Source organism: Ochotona princeps, chromosome 20 (assembly GCF_030435755.1).
Source record: "Ochotona princeps isolate mOchPri1 chromosome 20, mOchPri1.hap1, whole genome shotgun sequence".
In the NCBI taxonomy this organism is placed as follows: Eukaryota; Metazoa; Chordata; class Mammalia; order Lagomorpha; family Ochotonidae; genus Ochotona; species Ochotona princeps.
This window is the reverse complement of record NC_080851.1, coordinates 1,803,125-1,817,213: the sequence shown is the minus strand read 5'-3', so window position 1 is coordinate 1,817,213 and position 14,089 is coordinate 1,803,125. Positions and strand designations below refer to the sequence as shown.

Genomic DNA, 14,089 nt, shown 5'->3' with positions numbered 1-14,089 from the left:
GCGTTCTCAGCCCCTTTGGGTGTCAAAAACTTTGGGATCCAGGGACGGCTGGCAGGGATCTGGGTAGGGGGCGGGAGCTCGCCGCCAGCCTGCGCCCCAGAGTCCAAACCTCCTCTGGTGCACACCTGAGGTGCCCAGGGCCACGACCATGGCAATAGTGAACGCTGCGACCGCCACCCGACGCGCAGCTCCGCCCGAGGGCGGGAGGGGGAGGTGCGGGCGGAGACGCCCGAGCCTGGGGAGCTCCAGTTCCTGACTGCCAATGACTGCCAAGGGTGACCTCCAGGTAGTCAGGGGAGTGGAAGGGGTGTGCTCTCCCGGGACTGGAGGCTTTTGCCAAGTTGTGACTACAATGGGAGCCGCGGGGTCCCCCAGGGTAGGTGAGAACTTTGCTCTCCCTGCACGTCCATCAGTCTCCAACTCCACTGCGGAATCTTCTGCCCGCTAATCCTTGAGAAGCGTGGTCGGGACCTCGGGCGGGGGTGGAGGGACGCCCCGGGTGGGGTGACTGCATTGGGTGGCTCCTGGGCGAGCTCAGCGGGAGCGCGGGCCCGCTGGCTGCAGCCCGGCTGCACAGCTGCGCCTGGCTCTCCCTGCTACTCTCCAAGGCACGCATCGCCGCCGGCTGGGCTTTTCCTTGGACGTCGCTCCGGTTTCATTCCCTTAAACCAGCGGTGTCCAAGGGCCCTGGCTGCGCCCGGATCCCAGGCGGGCTGTCCCCGCCCCCGGAGTCCAGCTCGCCGCCTGGAGCGACATGGGAGCCAGGAGGGGCCGTGGCGGGCCGGGGCGCGCGGACCACGGGGCTCAGTTGTGCTGCTGTTCTCTCCGCAGGGACGGCGGCTCCCGGTTGGCGGCGGCGCGCCCGCGGGCTGTGAATGCGACTCGCTCCCCGCCCGCCCGCTCGCCAGCCGGGACGCGGTAGGGGATGCCCAGCTCCACTGCGATGGCAGTTGGCGCTCTCTCCAGCTCCCTCCTGGTCACCTGCTGCCTGATGGTGGTTCTGTGTAGCCCGAGCATCCCTCTGGAGAAGCTGGCCCGGGCGCCCGAGCAGCCGGGCCAGGAAAAGCGCGAGCACGCGTCTCGGGACGGCCCGGGGCGGGTGAGCGAGCTCGGGCGCGCCGCGAGGGAAGAAGGCGGCGGCAGCCGGGACTGGAAAGGCAAGAGCGGCAGAGGGCTCTCAGGCCGGGAGGCGTGGAGCAGGCAGAAGCAGGCCTGGGCCGCCCAGGGCGGTAGCGCCAAGGCCGGGGATCTGCAGATTCCGTCTCGCGGGGACGCCCCCCAGGGGGATCCCGTGGCCGCCGCCGCCGCCGCCGCCGCCCAGGACGCCACCAGCCCGGATCTCCCGCCCACGCCGGAGCCGCCCGAGGAGTACGCATACCCAGACTACCGCGGCAAGGGCTGTGTGGACGAGAGCGGCTTCGTGTACGCCATCGGGGAGAAGTTCGCGCCTGGCCCGTCTGCCTGCCCCTGCCTGTGCACAGAGGAGGGGCCGCTGTGCGCGCAGCCTGAGTGCCCGCGCCTGCACCCGCGCTGCATTCACGTCGACACGAGCCAGTGCTGCCCGCAGTGCAAAGAGAGGAAGAGCTACTGCGAGTTCCGAGGAAAGATCTACCAGACTTTGGAAGAGTTCGTGGTAAGAGGCGTGCGTCCGCCGCCACGCGGTCCACCTGCCAGGAAGGGGTGGAGCTGTTGGGGACCGGGTCCCAGCTGGCCCCGGGAGGCGGTCTCTGGGCTCCAGGAGAGGGTGGAGGTGGGGACGCAGTGCAGCTGCCCTCCGGTGGCGACCTCACTCTTCCCGGGCCAGAACTTCAGTCCTGCCCAGGGCGGACTCCTTTGGGATTGACTGTGAAGGGGTTTCATTTGTGTGGCGCCAGGCTGCGGGCCTGACTTGGACCACTAATCCATTACTCTGGATAAAGAGGTGTTGCCGGAGAGTGCGGCGATCTATTTGGCAACTCGGTAATTCGCCTTGCCTTTTTTGGACAAATCCCTCAGCTAATGACTCATGAAGGGGGGGACTGGACATCTAAGCAAGCCATGTATGCACCTGTGTTATGGTGTCGTGCACAGGTTCGCAAGCTAAAATGAATCAAAACATTTGCTCTGCGAGTGTTGCGCTAGTGGGCGGCTAAGCCGGATCGTCAGGGCTGGTGACAGGTTGGTCCATGCTGGAGGGACGGGAGGCACGCTGCGCGCACAGCCATCTGCCTGGTGCCTCCTGTGTGGACGGCTCCAGGCTGTGCTTGGCCATGTGCATTCGTTTAAACTGTGAATTTTCTGCCCTCTCCATTACACAGAAGAGAAAAACCAGGACCGAAATATCTGAATCAAGTGTTAAAGGTCAGGCAGTTCCTAGGAAACCCTGCTCCCTAGCTCCTGAGTTTCATTCCACCTCCACTGGAACCCCAGCCCAGTCCCCGGGCAGCACACCTGCCTGGCCGGAGGTTAAACCCTGCCTCACTGCTGCCTTTGGAGAGATCTGCACTACTGCTCAGCAACCACTCCTTGAAGCTGTCGGGGACCTGGCCCGCACCTTCCCTGGGGGCTGCCCGAGCCTGGACCCTGCAGCCCCAAAGCGCATGCTGGCAGGCAGACAGGTAGGAGCCCACTGAAGCTCACATGTGGGTAGATATGTCAGGGTGCAAGGACTGGCAGGTGAACAGGGTGCAGTGTCCTAGAAAGATGACGCCAGGAGGGGACAGATCTGCAGACGAGGTCCCCAGTATGGTTAGAGCCGGACTTCAGAGTCAAGAAACTTGGGTTTCCGTCCTGGCTTTGACTGAGCTGAATCTCTTTAGTGGGTGGGGGCAGGGGGTGGGGTGCCTGCCTCCAAGGGTAGGGGAGCCCCAGGCACCTACGTGCCTTGTCTCATGGGCAGAGGGCGCTGTAGACATGCATTGCTCTGCTGAGCACAACCTTTGCGTGCAGGGCTTGGGAAAACGAGCATCTAAGTGGGAGTCTCCCTTGGAGCGGTTCTGGAAGTTCGCCCTCTACAGGGACATTCTGTGGTAGCTCTCCAGGCAGGTAGCCAGAGGTGCACAGAACAGCCCTGAGGCGTTGATTCTAGCCTGGGACTGAGTCCTGTGGCTGTCTCCCCAAAAGCTTTCCCCTTTGTTTTGGTACTGGAGTTAAGCAGCTGGTTTCTAGTGAGTGCCCTGAGCTGGTTGTGAGGTTCCAAGTTCCACTATCACTTCCTGGAACTGTCCCCTGGGTCAGCTGAGCTCAAACACCGCCCAGCCTGGCCTCAGTGTGCCTGGGACCAGGTATGGGGAGGAACTCACCAGTCTGGGTTCAGACACTCACCCTCAGAACAGCATTTGCCCATGGTGATCTGCTGTGGGATTCCTGGTTGCACAAGTTGATGGTCCATGTATAGAATGTTTTCCAAGCCTCACAATGGACAGTGACACCAGCAACAGGAGGATGGGAAACAGTGAAGTCTCAGGCGGAATGAAAACTTCATTGAAATGCTAGAGTAAATCTCCCAGCTCCGGTGACATCTCATTCTTAACATTCGCAAGTCCTTACCCAATGCTGGATGCAGGCTTGCAACCAGGTCAGTGGTACAGACCTGCTGCTGCTGCAGGCGAGTGCCATGACGTGTTGCTGCTCCTTTGGGGGGAGTGTCAGGGACATTCTCGGGCATCCCTCTGAGCATGTGGCCTTGTACAGGTGTTCAGGGTCAGTTTGGATTGCCTGTGGTTGCACAGGACCACGCCATGGGGCTGAGTGTTGAGAGAACAGGTTTCGGGCTCAGCTGTGAACGCATGGGGCTTGTGGCGCACACGCACGAGGATGTGCGGGATGCAGAAGCAAGGCCCAGTGGGTGTTCACAGTTCTGCTCTGGATGCCCAGGGTCTGAGGGAGAAACTGCAGCTGGCAGTGTGCGCAGCACACTGGAAGAGGTTCAGATGGAGATGTGTTGTGACAGGGTCACGCCTGGAACAACGTGTGCCTCCCGGAGGGAGGAGGCAAGAGTGAGGTTGTGTCTGCACTGCGTCCCTGGAGACGCACGGGCTCTTCCCCGTCTGCTCTCGCTCCAGAGAGAGGAAATTACCGCTGGCGGAGGCCCTCCTGTGGGTGTCTGATGGAGCTGCAGATAAGCCCCAGAGTCTGCTGGGATGGGGACATGCTGTGGGTTTGGCTCCCAGCAGGGCCGCTTGCATTGTCTCGGGCCCACGTGTGCTTGCCACCTCTCTGCCCAGCTCTCTGTCCACTCCCAACCCCTCCTCCTTCTCTGTCTCATCCGAGCTTGAGCCCTGGCCCTCATAGCCCAGCTGACCCCGACACCAGGCCAGGAGGCTGCTGACTGTGATGGCAATGCCCTCCTTGCTTCTTCAGGGAAGGTTCATCTCACTAATAGCATCACCCCACCACTACCACCCTGTCGGTCAAACCAGGTGTCTTCATCTTCAGCTTCTGACAGGCATCCAGTGTTGACCAGGAAGCTCATTTGTGGGCTTACACTTTCTTTTAGGCTAGCAGGTGGTATTTTCATGTTTTCTGTTCCCCAGAGTGTGTTGGTCTGCTGGGACATGCCAGGGACATCAGGGCTCAGCCAGCAGCCCTGGTAGTGTCACAGGCCTGGCAGGTGGAGCCTGAGATCATGGTGTTTCTGCAAGGTGTGGTTCCAGTGGAGACCTCCCCATGCTTGCCCAGGCTGTGCTCACTGGGCCTTTTCATGGTCAGTGTTGTGTGTGTGTGTCTGAGTCAGCTGTGCTACCGGACTGGGGTGACTTATGACATCATTCTAACTTAATCACCTCTTTGAAGATGCTGTCTACAAACAGAGTCACACTGAGAGGCTTTGCAAATGACATCTTGGGCATGTCCATTCGGGGAGTTTACAGTCTAGAATACAGGGTGTCCATGACAAACGAGTCCCAGGAGATGGTGGCAGTGCCTTGGAGGTTGGGCACCACAGGTTTGACTGGAAGAATGTGAGGCAGCACCGAGAGTGTGGCAATACACGAACGCCAGACACACGCATGCAAGGCCCACTGCACCATTGTGATGCCCTGGCTCCACTCTGGACACCACTGTGGGAGTTGCCATCTTGCCTGGGTCCTTGTATCATATGCAGTAGGAGGCAGCCACAGGGACGGTGAGCAGTTGAAGTTCAGCTTTGCTGAGCACAAATCGAGTTGGAAGCACATTAGTGAGAAATAGTCTTTCAACACGGCAAGTTGCTCCCACGTTGGGGATGCCGAGTAGCCATTTCCATTTGAGCCAGGCCGACTGCAGGCCACTCTGACATGAGCTGGACTGGGTCAGCCAGAGTGCCTACTGCTGTGACTGGCAGTGGGTCAGCTTCATGCCTCACTGCTGCTTATCACACCTCCAGGAGCTGGCAGCTGTATCCATCTTTACAACAGAAAGAAAAAGTGAATTATTGAAGAGTGCTATTTGCCAGGCTTTCAGCACCTGAGCCCGGTGGAGAGGGAGACAGCCAAAGTAGGCGAAGTGATGGGGCTGCTGAGTTACGCAGCCCTCTGTCACCAGCCCCGTGGCTGACTCACTGGTCATCCTGGTGCACAGTCTCATTTGTAGGCTTTTATCCATGAAAAGGGACTTCCGAATCCAGGCCTCCATCTGTACAGGTGTCTACCATAGCAATGAGGTGACACCATGCAAAGGGGCACTTTCAGGATCTGTGTTCCTTTGGTGGAAAGCAGTGCTAAGACTAGTTGGGCTTGCCGAGTGAAGCAAGGCCATGTGTGTCCCCGTTCTGCTCTTCCCCGGGAGTCGGTCTCAGGCCTGGGACCAGGCTGCCGCTCACTTCAGGTTTGCACATCCTGGACCTCCAGTGCTTGCCTTTCTGTCTGAAGTCATTGAAACAGTAACCATTTGAGCAGCAGGGGGGGCTCCTCACATGGCTTCCCCAGACTTCTGCCTCTCTGGGGCCACACAGCCTACAGAACTGCTGAGTTCCCTGTCTTGCCCCTCCGCTGGGAGGGGCCCGCACGTGGAGACGCCTGTGTTTCAGACTGCCTTCTTTGATAAGCTGTGCAGCAGGCTTAAATGGAAGGAACCTAAGACGCACAAAAGTTAAATAACAGCACAGCCTCTGGGACTGCTGAATGGCAGAGCCGGGGCTGAAGTCCCCGTGGGCCAGGTTCCCTGAACTGTGGGGCCTCCAGGTTGGCCCGACCACATGATGAGGGCAGCCATGCTGGGTGTGGCAGAGAGAACTGCAGGTGTCTGGAGAAAGAACAGCTTAGTCAGGCACGGGCCACCTGGTTTACACGGGTGTCCCATAAATACTCAGCCCACAAGCCACCCAAGACATGACACGTGTCCGTGTTCAAAGTGTGAGTAACCAAGCTGTACTGGTAGTGAAGCGTGTATGCCCAAATGTTTGTGAAGGCAGTGGGAAGAGTGCCGGTGGGCACAGGAGGACTCTGGTGAGTGCTGGCCCTGGGACTGTCCCACGTGCAGTGGACATGGGGCAGGTTCTGGAGGATCAGACTCAGAGAATGGACTCAAGCAGACAGCGGACGTGGGGGACTTTGGTGGACACTGGGTGCAGGGGAGGGTCCCAGAGAACAGTGACCAGTCTGGGGGACCGTGAAAGGGAGGGCCCCATGGATGGTGGACGTCATGGCCAGTTCTGGGGCACAGCAGACACTGGAGAAGGTAACTGAGGGCAGGGGAGTGCTGTGAAGGACAGAGCACACCAAGGGAAATTTCAATGGGGTTAATGCAACACCAGTTCTCTGGAGGTAGGCAGGACCATGGTGATGACCAGGGGCTGGAGCCATGGTGATGGTTGGGGGTAGTGATGGTCGAGGGCCTGGCAGTCATGGGGACTGGATCATGGCAGTGGTTAGGTGGATGGTATGCAGCCACAGTGGGATCTTCACAGGAAAGCTTGCCACCCCAGAGCCAGATGCAGCCAGAGGCAGTGTTCTGCCTGGCTCACAGTGTGCGAGGCCATCGCTTCTCGGCCTTTTGGCTAAGATCAAGTGTAGTGTGCGAGGCCAGTGTATGACCAGGGATGTTGTTTAATGAGTAAGAGGCTCCTATAAATACCCGGCTTGCTGGCACCTTGTGACTATGGCACGAGTCTCATACAGCAGCCATACAAGTCTGAGCAGGTCTCTGCTCCCCAGCCAGCCGCAGTCACACGTGCAGGCCTGGGCTCCACCACAGTCTCACAAACCCAGCACTTGGTAGGGTTTCATCTGGGAAACCCTGGGGCTTTTCCAAAGTCCCACAGCCAGCTGATGCACACAACAGGTGTGGGGCCCCTGCTGCACTCTCACACCCCGTCCTTCGAGGTGCGACGCTCAGAGATCCACTGTGACTGTGCTGTGAGGAGCTGGGGTTGTGTCCTGCTCCCATTCTTGTGCTTGAGGGTCTGTGAGGTGCCCTGAAAGCAGCTGGCACCTGCTCAGCTCCAGCAGAGCTGCTTGTCCAGCTGCCATGGATGTCCAGGGTTGCTACAGGTGCCCTGGTGGGAGGCAGTGGCCCCTGCACAGCTGTGCCCATTGAGGCCAGCAGCAAGACTCATTGCACCTGTTCTTGCTGCCCCAGGGGAGCCATCAGGGCTGAGTTCTGTCGCAAAGCACTTGCCACTCAGATGCTCTCTCCAAATATGGACAGTTCCCATGGAAAAGTCACTTCACGCATTCTGTGTTCACCGTATCTTGAATGCTGTTTGTCAGTCAGTGGACAACATTCTATGGAGTAACCGGGTCCCCCAGAAATTCCACAGGGGAGCGGGATTTTCACGATCCACTCTTGCTTTTTATGAATAATTGGCCCTATAGTTGTGGCTTATTTATTTTTAAAAATAAAGTATTAATTTATTTGGAAGTTATAGAGAGAAAGAAAGACCAAGAGGCTCCTCCATTTGCCATTTGCTGATTAACTCTCCAAATGGTTGCAATTGCCAGGGCTGGGCCAGGTCACAGCCAGGGGCAAGGAGAAGCATCCAGGTCTCCCACGTGGTTGCATCAGCAGGGTGCTGGATCTGAAGCAGCGCAGCTAGGTCTTGGCATTCAGGATGCCAGAGCTGCAGGCAGCAGCCTAAACTGCGTGCCATAACGTAGGCCCTGAAGTTCATTTCTGAGTGACAGACGAGGCCTGGGCAGGCGCTGTTGGGTGTGGGACTGCCCCCTGGCCCACTGTGCCATTGCCATTCACAGCAGCCTCTCCTGACCCCATGGTTGGGCTAGTCCTTGCTGTTTCTGTGTTCTAGGTCTGAGGTCCTGGCAACCAGAACTCACTGCCCTTCCGCTTCTGCCAGGCAGCAGGGTATGGCCAGGACACACCTGCCTTCGGAGCAGCAGAGAGGGAGGATGCCAGGATCTGCTGATGGCTCAGTGTCCTGCCAGAAGTTGTGGAAAACCATGGGGACCACACACATTCTTCAGTGATGACGGAAGTGATGCTGTGTCAAACCCAAGGAGGTCAGCCCTTTGCTGGAAACCCATGTTATCAAATCAACCAAACATTGAAGCTCGTGGGCAACACCTCTCCCCAGCACCACAGCAAAGGTGGTGAGAACATGAGAAGACCACCTTCCCAGAGGTTGCCAGCCAGGCCCAGAGCAGAGCCCGTGGTGCTCACAGGGCTAGGCTGGGACACGGCTGGGCTCCTAACCTCCCCCGGCAAAGGAGTCATGTCCGTGGGCAGACGGGCCTCCCTGGGGTGCAGTGCCATGCAGAGGAGAGGCAGACCCAAACTTTCCCAGAGGAGTGGCTGCAGAGGGCTGTGCAGCCCAGACTGGGGTCTCAGGAGAGGTCTGTGGGGTCACCTGGGGATTTTCTATAGGGTCTGCAGGCGACTGCAGACACACACCAGGGTAACACACTCTGCATCCAACTGCAAACATTTCTCAGTTGTCTTCCAGAGAAAGGCCATTGTAAGCAAGAGGCAGCCAGGACAAAGTGGGGGCGGAGCTCTGTCGGGTGTTGAATGAAGACATCAGTGCAGGAATGGCATGTGTGGACAAAGAACAGAAACATAGTAATATATAAATATGTATATCCCAAATGTTGGTCAGCTTTGCTGAAGAATCAGACAGAACTTGTATGAGTGAAGGCGTGCTCACTGGAATTGAGACTCACAGTGGAGTTTCAGAGTCCAGGGACGCGACAGGCAGCCCTCTGGAGCCAGGCCCATGGATGGACTGGGGAGAGAGGGGTCTGACGGGGGAGGAGCCCCAGCACTGTGCGATGGGAGTCGCGGAGACTGTCAGGCCTGTGTGAGAGACATTTAATGCAGGAGCCCCGTGAGGCTGAGGCAAGGTGAGTAGGGGTTATCCACATGGGACCATGGCACTGTGAGACCACAGGCAGCCCAGACCGCAGGGCGGCCTGAGGACAGGCAACTGCCTTGAGCTGGAGGAGGGCAAGGGAGAGAAGTGCCAGCCGACACCAGCAGCTTCTGGAACAGGCCTGAACAGCGACAGCCCTGGGCAACAACAGAGGGTTGATTCCTGAAAGGCTTTCCTGAAATGACTTCAAGGGGACTCTACAGGCAGTGGGGGACAAGATGGCTGTGTTCACAGCCGTCACAGGGGAGCAGGGGACATGGCGGCTGGGCAAGACTGCCCGCATTAGGGAGTGGGAGATGTCATGGCTGGGCAGGATACCCCAGAGGGCGACAGCTGGGCAGGACTGCCCACAGCTCCAGACCAGGAGGGATACTGGTTGCAGGTTGCAACTGTCAGTTCCCAGAAACGGTTACAAGCAGGTGTATCAGCACCTTTTGGGGTCTGAGTTTTGAGTGGGCAACTATTTACTAATCAGATCGTTAAACAAAACCCCCTGTTGCTGGGAAAGGCAACTGAGGCCAGCTCAGCTGTCAGCCAAATCCTGAAGTAGATCCCTCCTGCTGGCAGGGACGTCCATCCTGGGGCCTCTGTGCTAAGCTCTCTGCCAGTCCTGCAGTGAGGGGCGGGGACCTCAGAAGGCTGTTCCCTCCCTGCCTAGCTATGCGCGTGCTGGGGTGCTGGCACCATGGCATGAGGAGCGTCCTCAGGCACATCCGGGGACTGGACAGTTCCCAGCATCATACTCTTGTTCTTGTGTGTTTCTACACAGCAGTGTAGGCCCAAGTGGTGGTGCTCTGTGATGTCCCATGGCTTCTGCATGGGACCTCCCTTTCCAGCTTGGAAAACGGTGTCTCCTTTGAAAGTCAGAGTTCGAAAATAGAGACAGATAGGGAGTGAATGAGCAAGAGAGATTTTTTTTAATCGGCTGGTATACTCCCCTGATGGCCGCAACGGCAAGGACTGGGCCAGGCAGAAGCCAGGAGCCAGGAGCTTCTTCCAGGTCTCCCATGTGGGTGGCAGGGGCCCAAGCAATTGGGCCATCAAGTGTTGCTTTTCCTAGTCCATTAGCAGAGAGCTGGATTGCAAGTGGAGCCGCTGGGACATGGGCTATCAGTGTTACAGGCGACAGCTTTATTTGCCATGCCACAATGCTGGCCCTCGAAGAACAGCCTCTTCATTATAATGTTCTTTCAAGTTCTGGATGTTTTCCATCTCTATTTGTGAAGAGATTTGAAACAAGCCAAGTGCGATCACATTAGTGACAAGAAAATCGCACATTGCTTAGCAGTTCCTTTGGTGTGTCAGGGGCTGCATTTCCTGGCTGGTGACACCACTGCTCAGGGGACACAGGGCCGTGCCAGGTGTAGAGGCTTTCACCTGGCATTCTGATGCAGACGGGCAGCAGGATGCCAACGCCCCCTCTCCCGGGGATTGGACTGCTCCGGCAGGCAAGGAGGGGAGAGATGAGTGGCCTCTCGGGATCAGGGACTCCCTCAGTGGCAGAACCAGAGAAGAAGCCCTCTTTGCCTCTAGGTGCGAGGGATGATGTTGGACACAGCTGAGGCTCAGTCAGCACCGAGACTTGGAAGTCAGGGGCCTCCTGGCAGATGCCCGCATGGCACCTTGTAGCAGGGTGTGAGCCTGGCCTGCCCAGAAGTGCAGCCCTGCATGCTGGCTTCAGTTCAACTCCCTTGCAGTTTTGCCAGGTCCTCCCACTGGCCACTGGCCGCAGACCCTGTGCTTGCCGTCCTCACCACAGCCTCCTACAGGAGACTGTTCTTACAGGGCAGCAGCCACAGGATTGTACTCTCTGATACTCAGTAACATGAAGCTCTCTTCTTTGTCCCAGGGATTTCTTAGCTTTAAGCCTTTAATTCAAAAACAAAAGGGAGTTGCTCTTTGAGGTTTTTTAAAGAAAGCTTCCAGGGCTGCCTTCTGAGCTCGGCCCAAGTGGTGGTGCTCTGTGATGTCCCATGGCTTCTGCATGGAACCTCATTTAGCCTACTGTGGGTGTGCAAATTACACTAACACAACTCCACATCACCTGGCTTCCCACAGCCCCGGCCTTGGCTGCAGCAGGGGGTCTGGGGGTATGTCCACTCTGTCGGGGGTCAGCTCCTAGCCCTGGCCAGAGCAGGAGTTGAGGGGTACATCCACTCTGCCAGGGGTCAGCCCCAGCACTGTCAGGCTTTGGGCCTCATAGCTACCCTCCCGTGCAGCTCCTTCCACCAACTCAACCTGCTGTGTGCACCCAGTCAGCTTTGACCCTCGGGAATGAACCAGGAGCTACTCCTGTAAGTGAGGCAAATGACCTAGAACTGGACATGGGAGCTGGAGTAGACCAGGGGCTTGCTCAGGCGCCGTGGCAATGCCTGCGTGGTCCCCAGTGCCAGCTCTGTCCTGTGGCTGACAGTGTCTGGGACAGGTCTTCATTGAGTCCCTTTGGGCACAGACTCCCCCGTGGAGCAGAGAGCATCTTTCATAGAAGGCTGAGCTGCCCCAGCTCTCTGTCCCTGGCCGCCACTGGCTGCATGCATTGCCTCTCACTTGTCCCACAACATGGAGAGTGGACCATGTCCCTTGGAGGAAGGGACAGCAGATGGAGCAGGCACCAGGGAACCTGGCAAGGCCACAGCGGGAGCATGGGACTGACAGGTCACGGGGCTGGAGCCCTCCTGGTCAGGGGTCGGACTCCTATCCACACAGTGGGTGCTTCTCTGGGTGCCTCGCAGCGTGAGTGACTCCAGGTCGGCTGCTGCCCCAGCCTGGTGATTCTTCCTACCTGTGGCAGAGGGTCCCAGGTGGGCAGAGGCTCGCAGGGACTTTGTTGTCTACACGGAGCCAGGCTGCACCTCCCCTATATGCGTGTCCCTCACAGAAGCCTGCCCTCCACACAGGCTTGAGGCAGTGAATAGCTGAAAAAGAGACCCTTTGGCCACCTGGTGGCCAAGCTGTGACAATTGCTGGCTGGAGATGCCTGTGGGTGGTGCTCTGACAACCTCTTTCATCTGTCTTTCTTGAGGAGAGGAAGGGTACAGAAAGCCCTGCGGCTGCCCAGGCTTGCTGCCTTCTGCCCACAGGCCGTGCGTTCACCCGAGCCGTCCCACATACCCTGCTCAGAGGTCACCGCCTCCGTGTCACTGTCATACTGGAGTCGAGTCTGCCACTCCTTCCGGAGATATGAACCTGATGCGCATCTGCTTTCAGTGGAGCGGGTGTCTTCCCTCCCCTCTCCGGAGGGCTGGGCAGCTAATCCCCAAGCAGCTCTTTCCACAAAATACCCGAGGCCGTGCGTAGCACACGGGCAGTAGAGGAGCTCTGCTCACGGGTTTGGAGGCTGAGCTCAGCTCGGGGCAGTCCTGATTCAGAAGCTGGAGAAGCACCGTGCAAGACATCACGGCAGGAGGAGGTGCGAGTGGAAAGAGAGATCACAGGGCGAGGCGGGCACCAGGGACAGGGTCGGCGGTCCAGACTGCTCATTCTACAGCTCCCCGAGAGAGTGACCTCAGCCCCCTCCACGGGCCACCCTCACTAGGCCACAGCACCTAAGTGCGCCACCAGGAGCAGTGCTGGTGACCAACATGGCTCGGTCAGCACATCGTACATGCCCCATGCTAGTTCACACCCGTGCAGCTGGCCCACACCCTGTCTGGCCCCACGCTGGTCTATACCCGTGCAGCTGGACCACACACTCTGTGCTGGCACCACACTGGTCCACTCCAGGGCAGCAGGCCCACACCCTGTGCTGGCCCCACGCTGGTCCAAACCCATGCAACTGGCCCACATCCTGTGCTGGCACCACACTGGTCCACTCCAGGGCAGCAGGCCCACACCCTGTGCTGGCCCCACGCTGGTCCAAACCCATGCAACTGGCCCACATCCTGTGCTGGCACCACACTGGTCCACTCCAGGGCAGCTGGTCCATGCTCTGTGCTGGCCCCACTGGTCCACACCCATGCAGCTGATCTAGTGTTGGCCCCCTGCTGGTCCACTCCAGGGCAGCAGGCCCACACCCTGTACTTGCCCCATGACTGTTGTGACCGCAGGATGACTGAACAGCAAGCCTGACCCTTGAGTTGGTTTGAATTGGCCCCATTCTGCCCAGACTGGAATCAGGGCGGTTGGTAATAGACTCTTCAGGGGTGCCGTGTCTGGTGACCAGAGGCAGTCTCAAAGACAGTAGGACCACACCGGGGCAGATCTCAGGTACTCCCATTTTGTGTCATCACAGAATCCACACTGTGGGAGTTGGGGCAGTAGCTCCATGACAGCATGGAGAGAAGGACCCTGGGTCTGTTATGCTGTAATCTGATTCTTTCCCTTCTCTGTGTCTAAGTGTCCCATCAGCGACAGCAATACAGTTCTTTGGGAAATCGTCCCGGGCTGTTGTCCACTCGTGAATCAGGCCCACACTCAGCCTAGGCGTGTGCCCTGGCGCCCAGTCCCTCAGAGCAAGCACACAACTCACGGTGGAACACTGCCACTTGGATGTGCTCGCTGCTTGGGCTTCTCTGAATTTCCACCCATGCCTCGGACCGTGTGGCAGGGACAGGGCCTTGGAGCTGAATCCCAGGGAAGCCTATGGCATTCCCAAGTGGTCGGGCCTCCTGTGGGTGACAGGAATTGCTGCTATGGGCAAATGAGGATGGAGTGGAAATTGCACCTGCTCTGTCATGATTCAGAGCCTGCTCTCTTTCATGGATATAATAGTTCAAACCCCAACCTTGAGATAAATGACTAATTGTACCTGAGTTCATTAATGATAAGATGGAAAACTTGACTCATGTAGCGATTTAATCCCACACT

At 58.1% G+C, this 14,089-nt stretch overlaps 1 protein-coding gene and 1 pseudogene across 1 annotated transcript in view; both read left to right on the top strand.

Annotated features, from left to right (window-relative positions):
* The first annotated feature begins 697 nt into the window (after positions 1 to 697).
* VWC2 (von Willebrand factor C domain containing 2) overlaps positions 698 to 14,089 on the top strand; it is a 46,376-nt gene continuing 32,984 nt past the window's right edge. Inside the window, exon 1 of the mRNA XM_004582229.2 lies at positions 698 to 1,633. Coding sequence (XP_004582286.2) covers positions 926 to 1,633 — 708 coding nt within the window. The 5' untranslated portion in view covers positions 698 to 925. The remainder of the gene's footprint in view (positions 1,634 to 14,089) is intronic.
* On the top strand, positions 6,936 to 7,073 carry LOC118758181 (U2 spliceosomal RNA; annotated as a pseudogene).